Source organism: Typopeltis vanoorti, chromosome 16, assembly GCF_054136105.1.
Source record: "Typopeltis vanoorti isolate ZY-2024b chromosome 16, IOZ_Tvanoo_1.0, whole genome shotgun sequence".
Taxonomy (NCBI): Eukaryota; Metazoa; Arthropoda; class Arachnida; order Uropygi; family Thelyphonidae; genus Typopeltis; species Typopeltis vanoorti.
In genome coordinates, this window is record NC_143564.1 from 100,557,624 (window position 1) to 100,584,854 (window position 27,231).

Consider the following 27,231-nt stretch of genomic DNA (forward strand, 5'->3'; position numbering starts at 1 on the left):
CATTGATTATTGCATTAGTTTTGATGGAATCAAATGCTTTTTCATAATCAATGAAGGCTAAACAGAGAGGCAGTTGGTTTTCTTCTGCTTTTTCTATTATTTGTTTTACTGCATGAATATGAACAGCTGTGTTGAAGCCTTTACGGAATCCTGCTTGTTCTACTGGTTGATTTGAGTCTAGAAGAGGTGTTAACCTGTTTGTTATTTCTTTTGTGAGAATTTTGTACAGATTAGAGAGAATATTAATTGGTCTATAGCTCATATATGGAATATGAATCAACAGCCTCTATATACAAGTAGACTAGTAGTGAACATTCTTCACACACAAGACGTGTTTGTTAATACTTGGGTAAAAGATTAAAACAAGAATATAATTTCTTGTCAAATATTATATACTTTGGAGAATGGAAAGGCATGCTTAATGATAATAGAATAAAGATAATAGATGTACTAGAAAAATTGCCAATAATAAATTGCAGGTGATTTTTAATAACATGCTGGAATGTGAAAAGATACCCAGGTAATGGAGAAAAATGATGATAACCAGAATTCTAAAGAAAGGAACTCTCACTTAATGTGAAAATTGTAGGTCTAATGTCAGTATCTGTAAAATTATTTTGGAAAATGTTCCCTTTTATTTTGCAGCTTTAGTTAACAAACATATAACATCTTCTGAGGCCATACTACTACAATTTTTTTTTTTAAATAGCCTGTAACTTTTCCCCACTGCAGGGGTAAAGGCCTCTCCCATTGCAGGAGGGTTGAGTCTACTTCTCTCATGGTGACCCACTCCATCTTGAGAGAGTATTTATTCATTCGAATGAATGAATGTATGAAGGTGAAAGACAATCGCAAACACCCATGCCTACGTGGGCATGGGTGTTTGCTGGTTCATTGCGATGAACCAGCCTCTTGGCTGGAGAGTGTATATGCTAACTACTCGGCCAGCCAGGCCGGCACTATTACATTGTTTTTTAATTTGTCCTCCTTTGGAGTTGAATATTAAAATTATTCTTTTTATTCTTCGCTTAAAAATCAATCCTTTTTTTTATATATAATCTTGCATATTGTGTGAGGAGCAACATGACACATGATTTAGACTGTAAAAAAAGAGATAAGATCTCCAATAACAAAAACCAAAAATAAACCTACAGGCAACGGACAAGATATAGAGAAGTAAATTAGTGAGCCTTTCCATAAAGCTGAGACTGCTGGAAACATGCATATTCACAAGCACTCTCTATGGTTGTGAGACATGGGTAATGGTCAAAGACTCTGTGAGACAAATATTGGCTTTCAAAAGAACATGTTATCGAAAGGTTCTCTGAATTGGATGGATGTAAAAAGTAACAAATGAAAAACTATATCACAAAATAAACTGCAAAGAGAATCTAATGCAGAAAGTAATTCAATAAAAACTAAAGTTTTTTGGACATATCTGCAGAATGGATAACAGTAGAAAGATTAAAACCTTGATGCTTTGTACAGTGCACAATATGAATAGAAGAGGACAGCCAGGACAAGAGTGGGTAGATGATGTAGAAGAGTGATGTTGAAAGAGTTTTCAGGATTTAAGTCACCTGGCAATGAACAGAGAGAAAAATGGCAAAGAATGATGAAACAAGCAACAGACACCAACAGGCATTGGACCCATGGGTAGTGATCATGATATTGTGTGTGTGTGGGGGGGGTAATATTAAAATTCATAATTTTCTGGGAGTTTTATTTTAAACGAAAGTATGATATAAAAATCAGCAAGAAAAAATAAAAATATACAGGGTGTTCGGGATAAATTTGACATATTTATAATTAATTATATTTTTCCGTAAGTTACATGTATTAACACACACTTCTCTTCATTTAAAAGTTTGGACCCTTCTTCATTCATATACAAGATGTCAGAAAGGATGGATAGCTGGAACCCACCTGAATCATGGAAGAGAATAACTTGTATCATGATGATTCGTGCCCGCCATCAAAATAAGGATATTACGACTGCTGCCCAATGCTCCCTGAATACAGTAAAAACAATCAGGCATGAACTAGAGACTTGCAATGGTGACTACGAGGATGTAGCAAGAAGAAAGATCCCTAGCAGACGATCTGATTGCGTTCGTACAGCAGAATTCCTCGCAAATCTGCAGGAACAGGTGTTGAAGAACCCTGGCATTGGAATTCGGGCTTTGTTCGTGAAGTTGCTAACTCTAGTCAAGCCCTGGATAACAAGGGTAGCCAATGGTAGGCCGTATGTATGGCAGCAGGATTCGGCCCCTTGCCACACCTCTGGGAAAAGTCAAAAATGGTTGTCTGAAAATTTCTACGACTTCACCAGTCCAAATGTTTGGCCTCCAAACTCCCCAGACCTTAACCCCATGGATTATTTTGTATGAGGCGCAGTTGAAAAAGACACCAATCGCACTTCCAGTAATACAAAAGCCCAGTTAATGGATAAAATTAAAACAGTTTTTGCGGCCCTTCCCAGGGAGACTGTAGCATCAGCTTGTTCGAGGTTCCGAAGCAGAATTGAAGCTGTGATCGATGCTAATGGTGGTTATTTTGAGTAAATCTTGTTGATAGTATTGTAATTAACTCTGCCTGTAATGTTTTTTTGTCAATTCATTAAATTTAATAGATACAAAGAAGATTTTCTTTTTCCTTACGAAACTGTCAAATTTATCCCGAACACCCTGTATGATAGCTGTTATATAACAGTTATCACATATACTTGTTTTACATCATTCTTGTTTTGTAACTCTACAGAATGATTTCTCTCACTCTAACAACTGTAGTTAATTACATTTCAGTATTGTATTGCTTAATTTTAAACATATATACTGTATATTTTTCTTTTATCTGAATGTGCCAAATTTAAGCATCTGGAAGGCAGCCCTAACTAAATGGTCATCCACAAAACTAGAGCCTTATGCTAATGAAACCTTAATCTGTAATAGTAGTATTAGCAAGTGTTAATATAGTTAATAATGATAAGCAGGATGTACGTTTATTGACTTCTTTAACATTCCAGGAGTTCCGAAGCAGAATTGAAGCTGTGATCGATGCTAATGGTGGTTATTTTGAGTAAATCTTGTTGATAGTATTGTAATTAACTCTGCCTGTAATGTTTTTTTGTCAATTCATTAAATTTAATAGATACAAAGAAGATTTTCTTTTTCCTTACGAAACTGTCAAATTTATCCCGAACACCCTGTATGATAGCTGTTATATAACAGTTATCACATATACTTGTTTTACATCATTCTTGTTTTGTAACTCTACAGAATGATTTCTCTCACTCTAACAACTGTAGTTAATTACATTTCAGTATTGTATTGCTTAATTTTAAACATATATACTGTATATTTTTCTTTTATCTGAATGTGCCAAATTTAAGCATCTGGAAGGCAGCCCTAACTAAATGGTCATCCACAAAACTAGAGCCTTATGCTAATGAAACCTTAATCTGTAATAGTAGTATTAGCAAGTGTTAATATAGTTAATAATGATAAGCAGGATGTACGTTTATTGACTTCTTTAACATTCCAGGTCTGTGTAAATAAACTGGATGATTTGCAGTTGGCAATGATCATTGTACGATTATATGAAGGAGATATAGAAACAACGCCACCATCATTGCGCAGGCTATTGTTTGAAGAAATTTTGGGATGTAATGGTGAAGGTAGCAACTATATACCATCACGTGCACATCCTGATCCATTTCTGAGAAGCATGGCCCGTTGGATGTTACAGGATTATTCAGGCTCATTAACAACTCTTCTTCAGACAGATGTTGGCCACTCCCATCCAAAAGCAGCTGATATTGAGGGAAGCACTACCAGTGAAACTGCAGGTACTTATTAATTTAATATATCCATATCTGAAATATTCATGACTAAATAGACTTAAATACACACACACATATGTATTTAGAACACTATTGTATTTCATGGAAACCTAAATGGCACACATCATTGGCATGTGGGCCCCATCTTTTGATCCTGAATACACTTTCTGATCCTTCCTTTGACAAGGTTGCTGATTTAAATATGCTGTTATTGGATCTGATTTTCAGTGCTGCACCTGATATTCCAGTTTGTCTTAAAGTTGAAGATTTGTGCAGGCCTCGAGTGGAGAAGGCATCGCACTATCCAGAAATGTTACATAACAATTAGCATTCATCTTACTGGACACTACTAAACAGGAAAAACAGCCTCAGATTGTTATGTTAACTACCACCAACTTTATAATTGGGATGATGCATTCTCTAGTCATTTACCATAACCATATGTCCAATTCTTCTGGTCAGAAAAGAGTGTAACATAATTGTTCACTCTATATTATTGACTACCATTGTTCTGTTGGCCAGTTATGACATTCTTTACACCAGTATGGTCTGTGCAACTGTAGACTTTCTGAACTCCTGATTGATAAAATGGCTGAGATTTCTGTTCACCATTCTGAGCACCCTATATCTGGCTGTTAACTTCCTGGATATATTCCAGGAAGTTAACAGCCAGTGTTTCTTGACTGAGGGAGCATCCTCTCATTTCCATTAGCTAATAATGTTACCTACAGTTGATTTTTAAATGATGCATTATTTTTAATAGCGCCATGAAGGGATAACCCATTCAAATGATATCATGACATTCTGTGTTAAAATATTTTCAGTTACTAAGTTCTTCTTTTCTGCATGCAATTAGCAGTATATAAATATACAGTAATAATCTGCCTTTTGATGCTTTGCTTTATGATGATCTGCTCATATAATGCGTTTAGTTACATGATGCTCCCACAAAGCTCCCAATATGCAGTTTTTGTGAACTGTTTGTTTACAACATTGTTGCTTGCTACATTTTCTATGTTTTGGTGGTGTTGTAATTTTACCACTGTAAATAATGATAGATGGAATTTGAAGTTAGTATGTTATTTTTTCCAGTGAAAAGAAGATGCTTAACCTGTTATATTACATGATAAGATTAAAATGATTAAATTTGGTGATTATGGCTTATCAAAAACTGAGATAAGCCACATTCTAAACTTATCTTGCATTACTGTTGTCTAAGTTGTTAAAAACAAAGATAAAGTTCTTAGTAAAGTGAAAAGTGCCACACTAATTAATACTACAGTTATCCATAAAAGTGACAATCACATTGCTGAAATGGAAAAACTTTTAATGTGTGGTAAGATGACCGAACCGGTGTTGATCCTTCCTTCAATAATTTTTCATTTCTAACTTTTTCATTTGCAAAAATTATTCTAATTTTTATTCATTTGCTTATCTGGCAATTTGCTTATGTGTACAAATGGCATAAATTGTTTATGCCATTTGTACACATATATGACTGCTTAAAAACATTATTAAATGATTACACACATCTACAAATGAAACAAAAAGGAAAGGTGAGATGAGTGAGTGATTCGTTATATGATGACGGTCTAGAACCTAATGTGTTATATGACTGGGGTATTTCTATGCAGTTGAGTCTGAGGGTGTTTACTTTACTTTAGATAACACTATAAACAATAGATAACATCAGAAATGCAGGAATGCATTTTTGCAAGCCTACTGTTCATGAACTGAATCATTCATAAATTGAGATAAAATTATGTGTTTAAATAAGATTGGTTCCTTCAGTACAAAAACTGAACATTATTTTACATAAATTTATAAATAACATAAGACAATAAGTAAAATATTAAACTAAAATTACTGTATAATGATGATGATCAGCCTTTTCCACCCACTACAGGGTGAAGACCTCTCCCATTCTAGGAGGGTTGGGTTTACATCTCCCTTGGTGACCCATTCCATCTTGGGAAAGTGTTTATTCACTTGTATGAATGAGCGTATGGAGGTGGAAGACAATCACAAACATCCATGCCTAGGCAGGATTTGAACCCGCAGCCTCTTGGCTGGAGAGTGGATATGCTAACCACTCGGCCAACCAGGCCAGTGCATTCATTATGGCTACTACAAATATCAGGTGCGTTTCCAGTGCATCTCACAGAGTTCTTTTCACAAAGCCATTATGCCTTCACAAAGGTATAATGGAGAGGACTTAATAAGAAAACAAGAACTTTGCCTTCTCCATGATTATTGTTTGAATGCTTTTACAGGAATGTTGTTTTTATTTTTACCTTCAACCCACAGCACTAATAATTTCCCCATTTGTCGACAAGTGAAGCAAAGGAAAAAATGGATTTTTTCCTTTGCTTCACTCTTTGAATATTCACTCCTTTCACGCTTTTGCATTAATAATCCTGCATGTGAATGCTTTAATTAAATTATTTTTAATGCTTTTACTGATTAGAATACCTGATTTCATGTGTTGAATCACTTCCCTTTAAATCAGTTGTGATTTTCTACTTTTTTATTTTTAGCTGAGGAAGATAAAGTGTTTTTATGTTTAGATGACATTTTTTTATTTATTTGCTAATTTTAGGAACAGAGAGCATTGAATATAGAGAATGAATCTGAGCAAGTAAGAAGCAATGTGAAAGAGTGGGAGAGTACGGAAGAAGCGATTGAAATTATGCTTATGAATAGAGAAGTGGATAGCATAAGTGTAGAGAATGAGAGAACAAGTGCAAGACAAATAGGAAAATAGGGAGACTCAGGATGGACAGGGGAACACAGCATGAGAAAGATTGATGCTCATAGAGGAATGTGTGTGTACATGAACAAGAAGGGAATTGGATGTAGGAAGAACAGATAGATTTGAAGGAGGTTCTCAGATGGATAAAGAGAAAAATAAAATGACTTGAGGAAAGTATGGAGAAGTCACATCAGTGGTATCAGTGAAATTTGTTATAGATCCAGGAAAAGCTGTTATGTTTATATTCGATTGCTAGAATCATCTGTGCTGTAATTATCATGATATAAAGCACAGATTGAGGGAAATGAATGAATTTGTTCAACCTAAAATTGTTGGAATAAGTGAGACATGGTTAGATAAGGATGACATCCTGACAAGATAAATCATACCCCTTCCATTCTGAATTGAGATAGAAGGGTATGATTTATTTCATGAAGATAGAAAGGGTAAAAAGGGAGGTGGAGTGCTATTAATGATAGAAGAAGAGTAATGTCTATAAAAATGCAAGAGGTCAGGGAATAGTGGCAGTGCTTTTGAGGGCAAAGAATAAGAAAAATATCATTCACTATGTTATTGTTGACAGTGAAGTTTTCTCCCTGGTGCAGGACCAGAGTGTACAGAGGATTTGAAATTGGAAGTGATCACTATTTAGTCTTGAGCAGGATAAAATTGAATTTCATATTGAAAAGAATAACGTGAAGAAAGATTTAAAGCCAATAAAAGTTGAGCAGCTCTCAGATGTGAACTGTAGACAAAAATACACAAAGATTATTGAAGAAAAAATGAAGGAGTTTGAGAACAGGAACCAAACTTTAGAGATTCAGTGGCAAGCCTTGAAGAAAACATTGATTGATTCAGCCAGAGAGGCATGTGGTGAGATTGTGTGCAAGGATAGAAAAATCAGAACTCCATGATGGACACAGGAAGTTAAAGAGGCAGTGAAGGAAAAGAAGAAAGCATATCAAAAGTACTTCACAAATAAGTCAGCTTGTGCTCTTAGAGAATACAGAGACAAATGTAAGAAAGCTAAACAAATGTGCAAAACTAGCTAGACAAAAGTCATGGGAGGATTTTGGCAAGAACATAGAAAATAAATATCAAGAAGGTAGCAAAATATTTTGGAGGTCGTTGAAGAAGCTTAGAAATGTAGGAAAGAGTGCTATAAAAGGAGTTAGAGATGATAAAGGTGACATGAAAATGGGAGAAAAAGATATCCTTGAAATATGGAGTATTTACTTTGAAAAATTGCTAAATGAAACAAGCAGTGATAGCACAGTGGTAAAAAACACTCAGCAGGCATACAGTCAGGAATACATATCCATACTTGAAGTAGAAAAAGCCATCAAAGGCTTGAAATGTGAAAAGGCAGCAAGAGTAGATGATAATCGACCAGAAAGTCTTACAGTGGCTGCACTGCATACTTCAGAAGGCCTGGACAGAGGGATGAATTCCTGATGATTGGAGTAGAGCTAATAGTACCGATATATAAAAAGAGAAATAAAACTGAATGTGAGAATTACAGAGATATTTCCCTACTGAGTGTTCCTGGCAAGATTTATGCCAGTATACTTGAGAAACGGTTGAGAAGAATTGTGGAAGAAAAGCTTGGTGAAAAACAAGCTGGATTCGGGCCAAATAGAGGCTGTCAGGATCAGATCTTCACTTTATGACAAAATAGTTCAGAAAACATGGGAATATAACAAAGAGCTGTATTTGAGTTTTGTCGATCTGGAAAAGGCATATGACAAGGTGCCAAGAGAGAAGTTATTCAATATGTTACAATTATATGGTGTCAATGGGGCATTATATTAAGCAATACGTAGTCTTTGTTTGAGTTGTAAGTCAGCAGTTAGAATTGAAGGAAGTACAAGAAGATGGTTTAATGTTAAATCTGGTGTGAGACAAGGTTGTACATTATCCCCTCTGTTATTCATTATCTATATGGATCACATTATGAAGGAAAGTGGTATTAAACATGATATCAAAATTGGATATGTTAATGTCAGCTCTTTGCTTTATGCGGATGATGTTTTACTTCTAAATAAATCTGCTATAAGTTTGCAAGATTTCCTGACTAAATTGAATAACTGTTGTAATAGATATGGCATGAAGGTCAGCAATAAAAAGACAAAGACAATGAAAATAGGTAGAATCGTTGAAAATGTCAACTGTGTTGTGAACGGAGAACCTGTGGAACAAGTAAAACATTTCAGCTACTTAGGTACGATTTTTAGTGAAGATGGTAAATTAAATATGGAAATAGACAACAGAATCAACTAAACTAATTTCTCTCATTCTGTAAGAGAGAAATTAGTCGGAACACTAAATTTGCTGTATTCAAGACAGTGTTCAAACCAGTTTTAACTTATGGATCCGAGAGCTGGGTCAGAAGTAAATCACTTGACCAAAGACTAGAGACCGCAGATATGAGAGTCCTGAGAAAGATTAGAGGCGTGAACAGATGGCATCAATGGCAATATCATATTAAATATGAGGATATTAGGAAAGAACTAGACATTGTCAGCATCCAGGAATGCATTAGCAGAGCTACTCTCAGGTGATACGGTCACTTAAACAGAATGGGCGAGGAAAGATTAGCAAAACAAGTGTTGTTTTGATAAAACAAGTGTTGTTTTGCTAATCAGGTTGGCAAGAAAATGACCCAGAGGAAGACTAAGATATAGGTGGATTGATATGGTACAAAGTGCCTTAGACGATAGAAGTATAAGATCTGATAATGTTGGAGTTTTAACAAGTAACAGACTGATTTGGAGGAAAATTGTAGATAGGAAGTTAGTAATGATATAAATTTTTCATGTAGTACTATCATATCTACACATCTTGAGGGTATATGTCAGAAAGAAATACTTAGATGTTGCTATATAACTGGTGATGTGGAGGGTAGTGACCATGAAATGTATAAGGAAATAAAAGAGTGATAATTATGAGTGATTTTAACATGTTTGCTGCCACGCTACTTCAGCATAGTCTGTTCCCGTACGCTGAGCAATTTCACTTCTTCAAGGTCAGTACGGTACTCTCGTTGCCAGCGGTCAGCGTCATACGAGTATACTCGTAGTTGGCTTGTGCAGAGAATATACCATCTAAGAGAATACACAGTTTTGATGCTAGCTCCACAAGCCAAGCATTTTCACTTCTTCAAGGTCAGTACGGTAATCTCGTTGCCGGCAGTAAGGGTCATACGAGTATACTTGTAGCTGGCAGCGAACGTATTAATTACGACAGTATAGACTGGGATAGCAAGCAGAAGTGAAGAAAATGAATTTCTCAAATTTATGAGGAATGACTATCACAGATAGCAAGTAACTGATGTTATGCAAGAATTGGGGTTTTGGATTTGATCATCTCATTTTTTTTTGTTGTTGTTTTGCCATACAAAGCTGCTTCGTACATCACTGATCCAAGTTAATTAGCAAAGCACAGTTTTTACAACCAGAAAAGCAGGCACAAAATAGTTACTAATACAGTTGCTGATTTAAGTAGTGCGACAAAGAAATAAGCTTTAATCCAAGATTTTAGTTAAGTATAGCTACTTAAGTATATAAATTGAGAAAAAAATATATATATAAAATATCAGCATTACAGCCCACAATATCTCTTATCACAAACCACCTTAAACAAAAGCAGTAGTCAAAGGATATTCTTCAAGGTAAATTACAGTACCATATATCATTATCATTAATTCGACAAAATATTTTTTTTTCTCATGGTTGCTTCACAATTGCGGTCTCAGTTAATCAGTGTTTGATGAAATTGTCCTTTAGTTTTTTTTGGACAGAACATTATCAAAACAACAAATTCATGATGTTTTGATAATGTTCTTTTTAAAAAAAAGCCAAAAAAAAAATACTGAAACCACAATTGGCAGATTTCAATGAATTATGTCTTTTGATGATTTCAGTTAATTGTTGTATAGCATATCCCTCCCACATGCACACCCAAGTAAATTTTCTTTTGATGGATTGTGATTTGATGAATTGTTGTCAGTGAATTTGTTCTACACCTATGAATGTCCTTTTTGATTTTCATTGGATTTTCAAAAAATTCGATTGTGCTCCAGTTCTTTTGTGTGTGTCAGGGAGAGGAGCAGGTGATGACATCATGCTTCATATTCTCCGCTTCAGATTTGTAATGTCATTTCTATTGCCCTTTCTCTTCCTCCACTCTCTACTGCACACAAGTCCTCTGGGTTTTTATTGAATTAAAGAGATATTTTAAAGTTTCACTGATTTAACAGCTGTTTTAAATCAGTTTGGACCATCACTCGAAGCTTACATTAACAGCATGACAGTTCACAACAAAAGCAAATCAAGATTCATGTTCAGTTAGTAGTATTATCATATCTTTATCAGTAACTTCAGTTTTTGACTAAAGCTATTTTTACTAATAGTTTATCGGTTCTCTGTGTTATCAGTAGTACTCAGAAAATTGTGATTATTTATTCCAGTGTCTGTTTGCTCCTGTTTGATTTAAAATTATGGATTTTTATCCTGTTGTTCTACATCTATAACAGTATCACAGGGAATGATGCCATAACCACTGCAGCTTTTAAATATATATAAACATACACACACACACAGGTGGTCCCCTGTTTACGGATGACCTGACTTATGGCTTTCTGTACTTACAAATGGGCTCTCAAAGCTCCCAATAAGGATAATTATTTAATTAAATTAATTATCTGGGAATTAGTTTCTTCTGCACATTTAAACAAATCTGCATGGTGTAAGCTGTTAGAAGATGTGATGACCTTGAGATAGTTCTGAAAGAATTATAAATGGCGTCAAAAACATTGCTGCTTCTTTGGGGGAAGTGAAGTAATTAATAATGAAAGGGTTAGGAACCAACTGTGCCCTCAATTCTGTGATGATTTTTGTGGCTTCACAGGAGAAGACAATGCTGAAGTCAGAAAAGAAAAGCTGTGGTAGATAGTGGCAATGTACTGCAATTGGACATCAGTGAAAATGATGTCATTGACTTACTAGAGTCCCATTCAAGAATTAACCAATGAAGACCTTGTGGAGATAGATAAACAGCTGATAGACACAGAAGAACATGAAGAATCAGATGATCCAGAGCCAAGAAAGTTTACAACAAAAGAATTAGCTGAAGCCTTTTTCGTCTCATTGAAGCAGAATTTGCTAATATTAAGGAGCAAGATCCTAACATTGAGCGATTTACAGAGGTTTATTGTGCAGTTAGTGAGAATATCAGCTGCTACAAGGCCATTTATGATGAAAAAAAGAAAAAGGCTGTGCAAACAACCCTCGATACCTTTTTCAAGAAACCACCTTCAGTGGTGGTAAGCTCCCCTCCTCCAGCAACAGAATCAAATCCTGATTCTCCAGCACCAGGTCCATCCTCTACAGTGCCATCTCCATCATCATCTTCCGATTAATGCTAGCCTACATTCTTATCTTAAAAATGACCCTTCCAGTAAGCAAGACATTGATGCACCATCAGGTGAGTGTTATCTTTTAATATTCTTTTTTGAAATTTCTCCTATCTAAACTTTTTTATGAGTTTGTTTTTATGTTATGTTTGTTTGAATTAAAAGAAAGAGTGCAATAGTTTCTGTAACTTATTATTGCAGTATGGGGCTATTATTAATATTACAGTGTAATATTATTGCCACATATGAGCCATTCTAGTATTGCTATTATTATTATTATTATTACCATATATGCTCTGTTCATCAGGGATCCAAGTTACATACAAATCTGACCTAAAGACATTCTCAGGAACGTATCTTGTCTGTAACCTGGGTACCGCCTATATATCTATCTCTATACAAATGTACAGAGATGTTCTTTTTATTTATTTATATACACCTAAATCTCTTTTTACGCGATAGATACGTTCCTAAAAATTATGCATAAATAGAATTCGCATAAAAAGAACTACTGACTCCATAGAAAAAGTGAAGATTGGTTCCAAACCTGAAATATAAGCAAAATAATGAAAAAAAAAAAAAAAAAACATTAAATTCGTTAGGATCATAAGATTTTTATTTACATTTCATGGAGAACACACATACATATAATGAATTTTAATAACTTAACAAAAAATATTCATTTCAATTGTTTGCTAAGGATTCTATAAAAAAATTATGTTATTCGTTATCGGTCTGTGACAATAAACGCGAAAGCTTTTGTTTTCGTGAGACTGTAATATCACTAGAACTACTTGATATGGTATTATCGTCATCGACTTCTACCTAAACTTGTGGAATTCTTCTTGTCATGTCTTGAACAAAAGTACCACTGGTTGTTTCAGTAGTTTTAGTCATGAACTCAGTTATTAATTGCTGTGTTGATGCTTTAGATAAGTCACGATATAATTCTCTGTATGAAGACATTATTAACAACTTAAGCTCACATGAAAACTTCCCAGCACGTTCTTCATTTGGATAATGTCGGGCAAAATAATTGCCTAAATTACTGCCCAGTTTAAGACCTTCTTTAATTATATCAGCAATAAAAGTAGGATTATCTTGATCATTATTATTAACTTCTTCGCTTTCAGGAGTCTCAGAAACAATCTCCACTATTTCGTCTTCGCTAAGAGGTTTATCAATTAACAATTCTTCAATATCTGCTGACGTAAAATCATCAAATCCTTCTCTGCTAATTTCACATGCCAAACTTATTATATTGGGGAATTCTGCAGTATGGTTGAAGGGAACAGGAGCATTCTCTTTAACACATGCGGGCCAAATAGCTTTCCAGCATGCATTCATAGTTTCTGATCTCAATTCAGATAACGATAACCGAACCTGATCAATACAATCCATAACTGAAATTTTTTCCACACATTCCATAACTGACAGTGTTTCATCGCCATTTAGCTTGCTCAAAACGTACTGAAATGTTCGTCTGACATAATATGTTTTAAAAGTCACAATTATACCCTGATCTAGAGGTTGTAGCAATTATGTGGTATTGGGTGGCAGAAAAAAAAATTGCACATTTGGGTGTTTTATGGCAAGATGACCGGGTGCATTATCAAGAATCAAAAGCACTTTAAATGGGAGACCCTAGTCATTCAAATAGCGTCTAACTTCTGGCACAAAATGTTTATGGAACCACTCAGTGAAAATATCAATGGTCACCCAAGCTTCTTTGTTGGCCATCCAATGAGCTGGCAATTTTTGAAAATCTACGCCTTTCATTGGCCGTGGTCTTAATGATCGATTTATGAGCAGTGGTTTTAACATCCGATCTCCTAAAGCGTTCGAACAAAATAGGAGTGTTATTCGATCCTTTGCTGCTTTGAACCCACCAACAGTTTTTTACATTTTTGATAAGTAAGTTATGTTTGGCATTTTTTTTTTTTTTTAGAAAAGGCTGGTTTCATCCATATTCCAAACTTGTTCACGAGTGTAACCTCCATCTTTAATTGTTTTAGCAAGTTTTTGTGGAAATGATTTAGCAGCTGTTTCATCAGCAGAAGCCATTTCATCTTTAATTTTTATATTATGAAGAGCATGCCTTTTAATAAACTTAGCCAGCCAACCATTGCGTGCATGAAATTCATATTTTTTCCTCGATCGAGATGAAGTATCTGGCTGCAGTTTTTAATCTGTTCATAAAATGAACATTCATTTTATGAACAGATTATCTTCATTTTTCTTTATAGATCTGACAGTTGATTCACGGACTCCAAAATGCTTACCCACATCTGTCACACCTTCCCCAGTTTGAAGACGATCTAAAATTTGAATTTTTATATCCAAGGAAACGGCTTTCCATTTTTTTTTTTTATCAGTAACATCATGTGAGGCTGGATTAAAATCTTCGGTTAATGAAATGAAAGTTTGAAAATTACATATAGCTTACCATTTATTATTTCTTAATTTTATAACGCGATTTTTATTTTTATTTCACTTAAAAAATGCAAAGACAAAAAATGTGGTAACTGTGTTGTCTACTCTAATACCAAATTCAAACTGCTAAGAACTGCTTTTTTATGCGCAGTCAGTTATGTATTGTAATTCAGGGAATTCCCAATAAATGAAATTTGTAAGAATTTAGAAATTTCTTAATTGAAATGAGAATGCAATTCTACAAAATTCTCAGAATATTCTAGAATTTAGAATTTTCTTAATTGAAACAAGAATGCAATTCTACAAAATTCTCAGAATTTTCTTGAATTGCGGATTTTTTCCTAACTTAGACTTTAGGTTGGTCACGTAAAAGTGAATAAAAATCGCATAAAAAAAAAATTATTTTTGATATCCCAATTCGTGTAACTTCGAATTTGCGTAAAAAAAATTCGCATAAAAAGAGGTTTAGGTGTGTGTGTGTGTATATATATATATATATATATATTCATAATTTTTTTAGTTATGCATGTTAAAATATTAAATATAAAAATATTTTCCTAAAAATATTACTAAAAAAAAGCCATCTCTGAGAATTAGAGCATTTATTTTTAATGTTGTAAATCAATCCATTGATGTAGATAATTTATAAATAAAACTTTTGTTTATTTCAGCAAATCCAAGTGTCTTTAACTTTTACCTCTTTCTTCGCACCCATCCTCTGGTAGTTCGAAAACAGATGGCTCAGAATGCCCTTGATAAAAAGAAAGCACGAACTCTGATGTTATCAGGTTTTAAATATGCTGAAAACTTGGCAGATGAAATAGAGGTAAATTGTGTGTGTGTGGGGGGGGGGGGAGGATTTATCTTTCCATTCATGTTATATATCTCCATGTATATGTTTTAGAGAGAGCATTTATACAGTTATAATGATTTTTGAAACTAGTAAAATTTTACCTGAGTCATTTAATATGAACTGGTTTCTATCCAATTCATGGATTTTTATCAAGTCATTCTAAATATTGATTTCTTGAATATATATCATATTGCTAATATAATTACAAACTACTTTTATTTGCCACAGCTACAAATGAAGACAGACACATTAATCCAACAATTATCTGACCTTAATGGAAATTAATTGTAGGTTGAATAATTGAAGGGTCAATTTATTGAATGTAGAAACTTCAATTGGTGGTTTGTACCAGAAGTTATTTGACATGGTAACTTATTTTTGAGTATTAAATTATTTATTTCAAAGTCAAATAATGGAGAGATCATTGTAGTTTGATTTATGCTTACACCAGCTGTTGTGTGTTGATTGTTTAACAAATTTCTGTCCTTATTCTCATATAACTGGCATCACATGACTCTGTATATGGTGCATAAGTTGAAAACTGGATTTTTATTGTGGCTTTGCTCAGAGTGAAAGGTTTCTGTAGATTCAAAAATTTTTATTTCTATGCCTTCATAGAAGAATGTATAATTTCAATTATTTTTGCCATACCTTAGTTCTTATTTCTGTATTATCAGACATACTGATTATTTTATTTTATTGACTACCTTTCAGAGTATTCATTAATAAATCTGATTATACTCTATTCCAGCAGGAAAATTTGATTTTCAGTAAATATTTTAATTGTGATTTCCACCTACGAAACTCCCAAAAGAACTCTAACTGATGAAAATGTAGTTTGTAGTGATTTTTTTTTTTAAAGAAAATAAAAGGAAGAAAAAGCCAGTTCATTATATTCACAACCATCTTTTAATTTGAATTCTATAAAATTACCAGAAAATGTAATCTACAACATGTTGCTATGATAAAGAAGTACCTTGATAAGTAGGGATAAGGAAGATTGTAAATGTAAACTTTTTAGTGAAGGGATTTTATTGGATTAATACAGATGGGATTATGAAAAGAGTAGAAGGTGAGAGAGGAAGAACAACAAGCCAGCCCTTGAAATCGTGCATGATAAGGGCATGGGGAATGAGTTTTTTGCATAGAAAATTGTGAGTTAGTGGAACACATTACCAAAATGTGTTTAGAATGCTGGAAGTGTTAAGGGTTTAGGTTCAGTGTGATAAATATGTTGTTGGTCGAGTAAACTTCCCACAATGAATTTGCTGACTCCATGAAGGTTGATGTGATGATGATAATAAAATAATATAAATTTGATCCTGTTGGAATTTAGTAGTTATACTGCCAAGTCGTATGATATTTTTGTGACTTCCATTCATAAAAGTTTTGTTTTGTGAATGAACCATGAATGAACTGAAGATTCATAAAAAAATCTTCAGTTCATCCATGGTACTACTACTACTATAGTACTAGTATACCATGGATGAACTGAAGATTTTTTTGTCTGCTTTTATTAATTTGATATATACAGAGTGATCAAAATTAAAGTATCCTTGTTTAAGGCGTTGTGCAGCACCACACAGTGATCCAAATGCTGAGAAACTGCAGGAGTACATTATGTGTCATGCAGAAGCGATATCTGAGGAAAAAAGTAGTTACAAAATTCAATGTTGGGGGACACTGTTTGATGTACTGAATGCAGATGTAGGAATTTTTCTGTGTGTGTAAGAAGGAGAAAAGTGACACAAGCATAAACAACGCATTTTTATTCATGTTATGCATTCACGGGCCATACTGTTCAGTGTGCTGCCCTTCCAGGTATGCTACAAACTTTATCCTTTACGCAGTGTGTTCAACAGCAGAATGCAGCTGGTTAGAACTGATGTTGTGCACATGCTGCATTATACTGTCTTTCAGCAGTAGCAAATTATCAGGATGATCCCGATAAATCCTGTCTTTGAGAAATTGCAAGAGCCAGAAGTCACAGGAGGTTAGATCAGGCGAACGAGGCAGCCATGCAGTGGGAAATGCACGGCTGATCACTCAGACTTCTATGAAATGTTCTTGAAGAACTGTGTGAATTGACCGATGTATGTAGGGGCTCCCCCATCCTGCATGAAATCCATGCACAGGTATTGCTGTAGCTGTGGCACAACAAAATTGTTTATCATGTCGTAATACTTCTCCGCATTAACTGAGCAGGTCACAGTACTCGACTGATGAATGTTCTCAAAGAAGAATAATTCAATGTAAAATGAAGCCGTAAACCTGCATATGCATCAACTTTGGGTGAATGCAAAGGTCCAACTCCACTTAGGCAAGGAATGTTAAAGCAAATGTCAGTCCACTTTCAAAGTCATGCAGGTGCAAATCCTGTGTCAGAATTATCTTGAATGAGTAGAAATGCAGAATCTTCTGTAGAATTTTCCAGACAGTTGTAAGGCACATACGTGTGTCTTGATACAGCACATGCACTGCAGGAATGGATGCTGTTATTCAAGGCCTGCTCCACAACAGCAGTAGCAACTTCATTCCCTTGCTTGTTGTCTGATTGGTTTGCAACTACTGCCAGGTCTAACTCCCAACGATCTCATTTCTTCAAAACGGCTAATCATTCATCACAGAGCACATGGAGATAGTGGACTCTGTCAACATTTGTTCAGGCAACAAAATTTGTGGAGTGCAGCAATGCATTGAAGTGTTTAGGTAGTATAGCTTCACGAGCAAAGCACTGTGGGTCATCTTTAGTGCCATCACTGTGGATGGCAGTATTAACAACCAGCATGAATGGAAAAATCCCATCTCCATCTTTTTTAAACTCTCCTGGTACCTGCCAAGTTGTATGATATTCACATTATATGCATTTGGTGTTTACATCTCCTGGTTGTGAATTTTGGTACTGCTTTTTTTTTCCCTCCCTCAGATATTGCTTCCACATGATGCACAATGTATTCCTGCAAAGTTTTGCAGCATTCGTATTACTGGATGGTGCTCCACAACAGTGATAATTTAATTTTGATCACCCTGTTGGGTTTCTGAATACGTGTCTTGATACAGCACATGCACTGCAGCACATCTTGTCTGTACAGTTTCTAGCACCAGTATTTTCTATTTGGAACACGATACGATGGTATTTTGATAATGTTCATGATGCGACAATATTCAAGTTGTAGTTCAAACGTTGTCTACCAGAAAGCAGTATTAACAGATGCTGACAGACCAGATAACTGTACAGACAAGATGTGCTGCAGTAATGGCGTCACCACAAGCATAGTATGTCTTATGATTCGAAGAAATGAGGTCACTGACAACTGCCCAAAAGAATTTCAGGCGGGAGTATGGTAGGAATGCTCCAAGTAAAGAAGCATCCATAAGTAGCATAAACAGTTTTTGGAAACAGGAAGTGTTTTAAAAGGACATTCACCAGGTAGGACTACAACAAGTGCAGTAAATGTGGAACGAATTCATCTGTCTTTCCATTGTAGCTGGAAACATTTGGTTTGTAGTGTGAGTCATCAATTAAACATTCCTAAAAGCACAGTTGCATGATGTTGTTCACAAGAGATTGAACCTTCATGTTTATAAACTGCAGCTTGTTCATTACATCCAACCTACCAATAGGCCACTAAGAGTTCAGTTTGTGACCATAATGTTAGCCCTCATTGCTGAGCATCTACCTCCAGAGAGTTTTATTTTCTGGTGAGGCAATGTTTCATTTGCATGGAGTTGTGAATCGCCATAATTGTCAGGTGTGGGAGTCAGAAAATCCACATGAACTGGTGTAGTTCATCTGTGACTGTTCAAACGTCAGTGTCTGGTGCAGCATCATGCATGATTACATTGTTGAGCCTTTTTTTTTTTTTTTTTCATGAGCGTGGCATACCAGGGATATGCTAGAGAACTTTGTGTTTCCTCATATTGAGAATATGGAGGGCCTCATTTTCCAACAAGATGGAATTCCACCACATTATGCAGCAATTGTACAGCCTACTCAACAACCAGTTCCCAGGAAAATGGATAAGCAGAGGAGGATGAACTACATAGTCCTATTTCTTGGCCACCACGCAGACCCGATTTGACTCCAATGGATTTCTTCTTTTGGGGCTACATAAAGACGTGTATCATGAAAAAATCCACTCCCTTATCCACCTGCACCATTAAATAACAGCAACCATAGAAGCAATATTTATGGATATGCTTACCCACATGTGGTCTGAGATAGAATACCATTTTGATGTCTGTAGGGCTGTAAATGGTGCACACATTGAGTTGTGCTAATAGGTAATCAAAATTGTGACATTGTACTTGAATAATATATGCTACATACATTTCTACTTCAAAATGTCATATAATATAAATTTTGTTGAAACCCTGGAGTTCTTTTTTGGACACCCATTGTGTATGTGTGTGCGTTTATTTTTCTACATAGTCTGGAAATCTCTCTGTAGTGATCAAACCTAAAACTTCAATCCACATCAAGATTCTAGTAATAGAGCTTGCTTAGCATTATATAAAGAAGAAATGTTATGAAAAATGCATTATTGTTATTTTTTATATTCACTTGGAAAAGATTTTTGCAAACCTATAGTACATTTTTTTTTTTTTTAAATAACGAAACCTGTGGTGTGATCATAATTAAAAGAAACACATGTATTAACCACAGTGAAAATTATTTAATTGTAAATAATTTCATCCTAAGTATCTTAGGACATCATCAGTACAGTAGTTTTAAACAATAATAGGAATAACATACAGTTAGGGCACATGATTACAATAGAATCTTATTAAACGTGCATAACGTGCTACAGAAGTAAAAAATTATTTAACACAATTTTGTATGACAATTTCCCATACTTTTGGAATAGTAAGAACGTTGTTGCGGTTTAAGTTTGGTCTGTGTAGTAGGGCTTCAGAACTTTCTTTGTATAAACGTTCATGTTTATATAAAGATCTATGTAAAAGTTTAGACTTTTTCCAATGGATCCTATGGTTTGGATTTTCAATTCCGTGTTGAGAGAGGTCAGATTTCTGCGATTTAAAAAGACGAATGTGGTCTTGATGTTTCGAGATGCGTTTCTGAACAGACCTACCTGTCTGTCCAAAGTAAGACAATTTGCATGAGCATGGAATTTCATAAACGCCAGGCAACATCAAAGGTGAGAGTTTGTCCTTAGGAGAAGGTAACAAGTTGTAAATTTGGTTGATAGGTTTGTAAATAGTGGCAAAATTGTATTTCTTCATAATTTTAGAAAGACGTTCTGAGATGCCTTTAATGTAAGGTATGGGAATCCTACGGACTTCTTCCTGTCTGGTTTGATGTGTGGAGAAGTGACTACTGATGATTTTTTGAGTTGTTTTAGGATTATATCCATTTAGGATGGCTGCATTTTTGATTACTTCTAATTCCTGGTTTAAAGATTCTTCAGAGGAGCAGAATTTGTGTGCTCTGGAAACTAGTGATTTAATAATGCCAGATTTCTGAGATGGATGATGAGCAGAAGAATTGTGAATGTAGCGACCTGAGAATGTAGGCTTGCGAAAGACAGACGTGGCGATGGAACCGTCTTCTTTTCTTTGGATGTGTAAATCCAAAAAGGAGATACCCTGTGGAGATTCTTTTTCTAACGTAAAGTTGATGTGATGATGAAGAAGGTTAATTTTATCTAGAAACAGTTGTAATTCATGTTCGGGATGATCCCAGACTGCAAATACGTCATCGACATAAGTCGTAGTCTGGGATCATCCCGAATTGAATTACAACTGTTTCTAGATAAAATTAACCTTCTTCATCATCACATCAACTTTACGTTAGAAAAAGAATCTCCAGGGTATCTCCTTTTTGGATTTACACATCCAAAGAAAAGAAGACGGTTCCATCGCCACGTCTATCTTTCGCAAGCCTACATTCTCAGGTCGCTACATTCACAATTCTTCTGCTCATCATCCATCTCAGAAATCTGGCATTATTAAATCACTAGTTTCCAGAGCACACAAATTCTGCTTCTCTGAAGAATCTTTAAACCAGGAATTAGAAGTAATCAAAAATGCAGCCATCCTAAATGGATATAATCCTAAAACAACTCAAAAAATCATCAGTAGTCACTTCTCCACACATCAAACCAGACAGGAAGAAGTCCATAGGATTCCCATACCTTACATTAAAGGCATCTCAGAACGTCTTTCTAAAATTATGAAGAAATACAATTTTGCCACTACTTACAAACCTATCAACCAAATTTACAACTTGTTACCTTCTCCTAAGGACAAACTCTCACCTTTGATGTTGCCTGGCGTTTATGAAATTCCATGCTCATGCAAATTGTCTTACTTTGGACAGACAGGTAGGTCTGTTCAGAAACGCATCTCGAAACATCAAGACCACATTCGTCTTTTTAAATCGCAGAAATCTGACCTCTCTCAACACGGAATTGAAAATCCAAACCATAGGATCCATTGGGAAAAGTCTAAACTTTTACATAGATCTTTATATAAACATGAACGTTTATACAAAGAAAGTTCTGAAGCCCTACTACACAGACCAAACTTAAACCGCAACAACGTTCTTACTATTCCAAAAGTATGGGAAATTGTCATACAAAATTGTGTTAAATAATTTTTTACTTCTGTAGCACGTTATGCACGTTTAATAAGATTCTATTGTAATCATGTGCCCTAACTGTATGTTATTCCTATTATTGTTTAAAACTACTGTACTGATGATGTCCTAAGATACTTAGGATGAAATTATTTACAATTAAATAATTTTCACTGTGGTTAATACATGTGTTTCTTTTAACTATAGTACATTTATACCATGGCTGGCCTTAGGAATTTTTTTTCTATTAATTTATTTTTTAATTCATTTTTTACCATCCAGAAACCTTGTTCTTGAAACCAAACACAGAACATTTTCAAGCCACTTCAGGCCTCCAATAAGCAGGACAGTGGTCTCATTATGGGCAATGAACTTCATCTCCCAACCAAAGATGATCTCAAATATCTATACCCATGGCAGGATTCAAACCTATGCCTTTTGGTTGGAGAACAGATATGCTTAACCACTCAGCCACCAGGCTGGCAAACTACTCACATCCAGTGAGTGGTATATCAGTTTTCTTTCTTGGATCCAGCATCTCTTTCATCATCTTTAGAAGCTTTGCTTGGATGTTTGCCTAAATATCTCAAACCATATTGGAATCAAAGTGGTTTGATCCCATTGTGGGATCAAAATGATTGAAATGACAGCAGACACTGCAACTAGGATGACTTGTTCCATAAGATATCAGTATCTATCCGTCTCCGACATATATTCCAGACATATTGTAAGAAAAAAATTAATATCCCAATGTCATATATAATGCAGTAGAGAGATTGACAACAATCTGCACCGCATTAAGTCTTAAATTAAACTCTGGCAGTCCATGCTCTGGAGTCTAGAGAGGAAGTTATTCTTGTTTGGCTCTGCATAGGCAATATACACCTCTTCCTGGTGATGATGAGCCTAGCCTATGTGTCAATTCTCTGGCCTTTAACTATTACACATAGTTTAATTGAATGCTCTATTTGTCAGTGAACACAGTCTTTATTTTAGTACTGTTATTAATCTTCCTGAACCATATGCACTAAGGCTGATTTTATATGATTCCTCACATGGTGTAATTGTAGTTTTTAAATTTTGCAGAAGATTGACTTTATAATTGCATATAAATATATGTGCATCATTTTAAAGAGAAATTATTTTTGTTAATTTTGAATTATATATTACATAAGTAATGTATAATGCACAGGATTAGATTTTGGACATTATTTATCTTCTTTTTAACTGTATTATACCACACTTAAAAAATAAATAATTAAAAAAATATTAATTGGCTTAGATTTTGTTTATATATTATATTTGTATTATATTTTTTGGCATTACATCTTAACAGATTAGCCTTCCTGAAAGAGTGCCAGGATACTAATAGAATTCCTCCATTTCTAAAACACATTCTTAACTTCAGTCAACCAGAGCACATCGTATTTACTAAAAATGTGACTTCAGAAACTCTCACATAAGTATAGTGATGGTTTTTTACATGACACTTACCAAAGTAAATAAAACTGTTGCCTCTCTACATGAAGAACTGATGATCATTTTAAATCCTAAACTATGGTCAGTCCTGTATCACATTTCAAAGTTTCAAATGAAAGAAGAATTTAGAAAAGTAAAAAAGCACTTGGAAAAGAAAATTAAATAAATAAATAAATAAGTCCGCGCGGTTAGCCTAGTGGCTATGCGCTTTGCAACCATATGCCTGGGGAAGGAGTGTCCTAGGTTCGATTCCCATTGGTGACGTGAGGAGCTGAAGGATCTTCCTCAGCCATAGCCAAGTTAGCCATTCTTGGACGTGGACAGCAGGGTTTTTTTCCCAGTTTATTCTGGGGTTTTTCATTCCGCAAAGCAGGCAAACTGGCCTTGAGAACTCAACACTACAGGCCATAGGATACACCAGGGCATAAGGCTGACCACCTTATCCTGTAAACGGAGTGAGGTCCGATGATCAGTGGACCCTCGACACCGCAAGGTAAAAGAGGGTATAAGGAAGATGAGATGAGATAAATAAATAAATAAAGTTGACCACATATGCATCAACAAGAGCTTCATTGAAATAGCATAGTTATAAATTTATCATCACGTTCACAAGAACTGCTAGCACTCTCATTTAAGGTCATAACCTCACTATCACACCAGGATATGTACCAAAACCAAAAATTATGATGAATATAGTATGTGAAGTCTACAGTCTGCTTCCTACAAAAATGATCACTTAGATACAGCAAACAATTTGACTAAATCCTCATACTTTTTCTTAAAAGCTCTATAACACAGAAAAAAATAACTGCCTTAAAAAAGTTATACAAATATTAAAAGAAATCATAACTAAAGTTGATAAGAGTGATGTACCTGTAATTATGATTTGAGGAATATGGCAATTGAATAAATTCATATGGAATAAGAGAGAAATTAGTTGGAACACTAAATTAGCTGTATACAAGACAGTGTTCAAACCAATTTTAACTTTTGAATCTAAGAGCTGGGTCAGAAGTAAAACACTTGACCAAAGACTAGAGACCGCAGTTATGAGAGTCCTGAGAAAGATTATGGCATCGATGGCAATATCATATTAAAAATGAGGATATTAGGAAAGAACTTGACATTGTCAACATCCAGGAATGCATTAGCAGAGCTAATCTCAGGTGGTATGGTCACTTAAACAGAATGGGTGAAGAAAGATTGGCAAAACAAGTGTTCTCTGCCAGGTTGGCAGCAAAATGACCCAGAGGAAGACCAAGATATAGGTGGATTGATACGGTACAAAGTGCCTTAGACGATAGAAATATAAGATCTGATAATGTTGGAGTCTTGACAAGTAACAGACTGATTTGGAAGAAAATTGTAGATAGGAAGTTAGTAATGATGTAATTTTTTTCATGTAGTACTATCATATCCTGTACACCCCTTGAGGGTACATGGCAGGAATTTGATGATGGAATACAACAATAATTGCAGAATCTTCTACATTGACACTTTTACTTACCCAATTATAGATCAAGATTGTACTTTTCTCAAAAGAAAAAAGTTAATTCTTGGCCCAAAGAAATCATTAACAAACTAAAACCTTTCATGTTAAACCAAGTCCTATTTATTGAGTCTCAAAATTCACAAATCCAGTGCTTTCATATGTCCTGTAGTCGATGATATAGAGACATTCCCACTTAAAGACTTACCTACTGCAGAGAAAGTTTTCCCCTCTCCTCAGAGGTAGTCCCTACTTTTATAAACAGTTCTTTCATTTCAGAAATCATGGTTAGTTTTCATATCGCATCTTTATTAACTACTGTAACATATACAGATACTATTGGTTGAATAAAGTCACATTTCCTCCCTAACATTTTTGTATTATTTAGATTTACTATTAGGTGCAAGTTACTGTATATAGCAAGGAAAAATCTACAAATAAATTAATGGTATTGCATTCAGTTCTCCCCTCTCTGCCTTCCTGTGGCTAATATTTATATGGAGCATTTGGAGAACTAATAATTAACACAGCTACTTTCAAAGCATTGGTCTGGCTGTACTATGTGAATGATCTGCTTGCCATTAGGTTCCATGGACATATATTAGATTATTTTGTAATCTAAATATAATAAGTTTGTTATATAACTCATCTAAACAGCCACTGTAAAATGCACTTCACCTTAAGAAAAAGAATCAAATAAATAATTTATGCACAAGTCACACATCTTTCAAATAGGTTCACTATCTTTTTCTGTTTATAGAAAGTCAGCATGTTCATATGCACTGGTAAATGCTTGCACAAATAATCACACTATTTTTCAATCCACCAGTAATGGATTCTGTTAGTGTTTGTGGATCCCAAACTCTTGTCTTGTGTGGTAAGAGGTGCACCTCTAAAACAAACAACCTTTGCCACACTTTTCTGGCATGGCTGCAGCTCCTAAAAAATAGATAAAATACTATTGCCTTCCAATAATTTTCTCCTCAAACACCTTAGACAAAGGTGCCACTATTCCTGCCATATATCGGCAGTTCATCTGAAATTATATCAAAGAAATATAACCTTCATGCCATGTTCAAATCGCATGTCAAACTAGTAATTCTGATCTTCATCCTCTTATTACATCCTTGAGTGTTTGAAGTTCCCTGAGACTCTAACATGGTCAACTGTGGACACACAGGACGATCTGTTTATAACTGCCTTGGAGAACACAAAATATACATTCACTGCCATAATTATGGCAGGACAAGATTAGTGGAACTTGCGTTGTACATTCCTTTACCCAGGATTAGATAGAAGAAAACCAGTGTGCTGTATAGAAGTCACTAGTTGGCATTGACTATTAAACCCTCTCCTAATCTCAACAACACCAGTTTAATTAATCTGCCTGGAATTTGAACAGCAGTCATCTTAAGGTCATTAGGACTTCTGGTATTTTTTCTGTTACAGTTTAAAGTATTTGCTGTATCCATTGTAACTTGTGCATTACAAGTAGTGGTTGTACTCAGAAGATACTGATTTCAGAGCCATTTCAAATCAGTTAATAAATTTTTTTTTGTTATTTATTGTGTTGGTATGACATATGAGTGATAACAAGCAGAAATGGATTCGTTTTCCATATAACATTCTTCTCTCTTGATTTGTGATTAAATACCATGGTTTTATGTTATATTTCAACCATTGATATGGTGCTTCATCAACTTAGCACTAATGTGTTGAACAAAATCAAAGTTGTTAGTCTCCTTGGTCTGTCAAGGCCAAGTAACTTGGCTTTTAAGATTACTAATTAATGCTCTGATAATGCATTTATTTCTGTCCACATAGTATACTGTGTCTTTCAGTTTAACGTGATTTTGCAGACCAGTTTGCATGTCCAACACTAAAATTTAATTTAAACTCTATTGTATGTATGCAAACAACTAGAAAAGCCTGTTAGCTTTAATATTTTATTATATGAATATGCTATATTGCTGTAATGTTTGGTACAGCAGGACATTGTTGACCAGTCTTAATGAATACAGAGACTGTATTCAGAGCAACTTTAGATCAATTAATAAATTTCTTTTGTTATTTATTGTGTTGGTATGACATCATATACCAACTATAAAATAATTTTGAAATATAATGAAATAAAATTTAGATAAATAAAATGATTAGATTGACATAGCATCGTATATTATTTTTAAAAAAAGGATGGTGTGAGAGCACACTATTGCCTGCAATTTACAAGGATGAGACTCTTCCAAATCTTGGCAATAGACAGACAAATAACTATAGTTTATGTTTGGGCAGTGTAGAAGTAATTCAGCACTCTCGTTAAATAACCAATCAAACCTAAACTGGCACCAATCCAAACGGCGAGTATTGGAAGAG

The 27,231-nt window shown here is 34.8% G+C and overlaps 1 protein-coding gene across 4 annotated transcripts in view; it reads left to right on the forward strand.

The window, feature by feature from the left end:
- Rbcn-3A (rabconnectin-3 alpha) overlaps window positions 1–27,231 on the forward strand; it is a 984,230-nt gene that overhangs the window by 499,922 nt on the left and 457,077 nt on the right. For all 4 annotated transcript variants that reach the window (XR_016549602.1, XM_090406519.1, XM_090406521.1 and 1 more), the window contains exons 33-34: window positions 3,544–3,847; window positions 15,111–15,265. Coding sequence is in view for 3 of the 4 variants with exons in the window: in XM_090406519.1 (XP_090262645.1) it covers window positions 3,544–3,847; window positions 15,111–15,265 (459 nt within the window). In the remaining variant the exon portion in view is untranslated. The remainder of the gene's footprint in view (window positions 1–3,543; window positions 3,848–15,110; window positions 15,266–27,231) is intronic.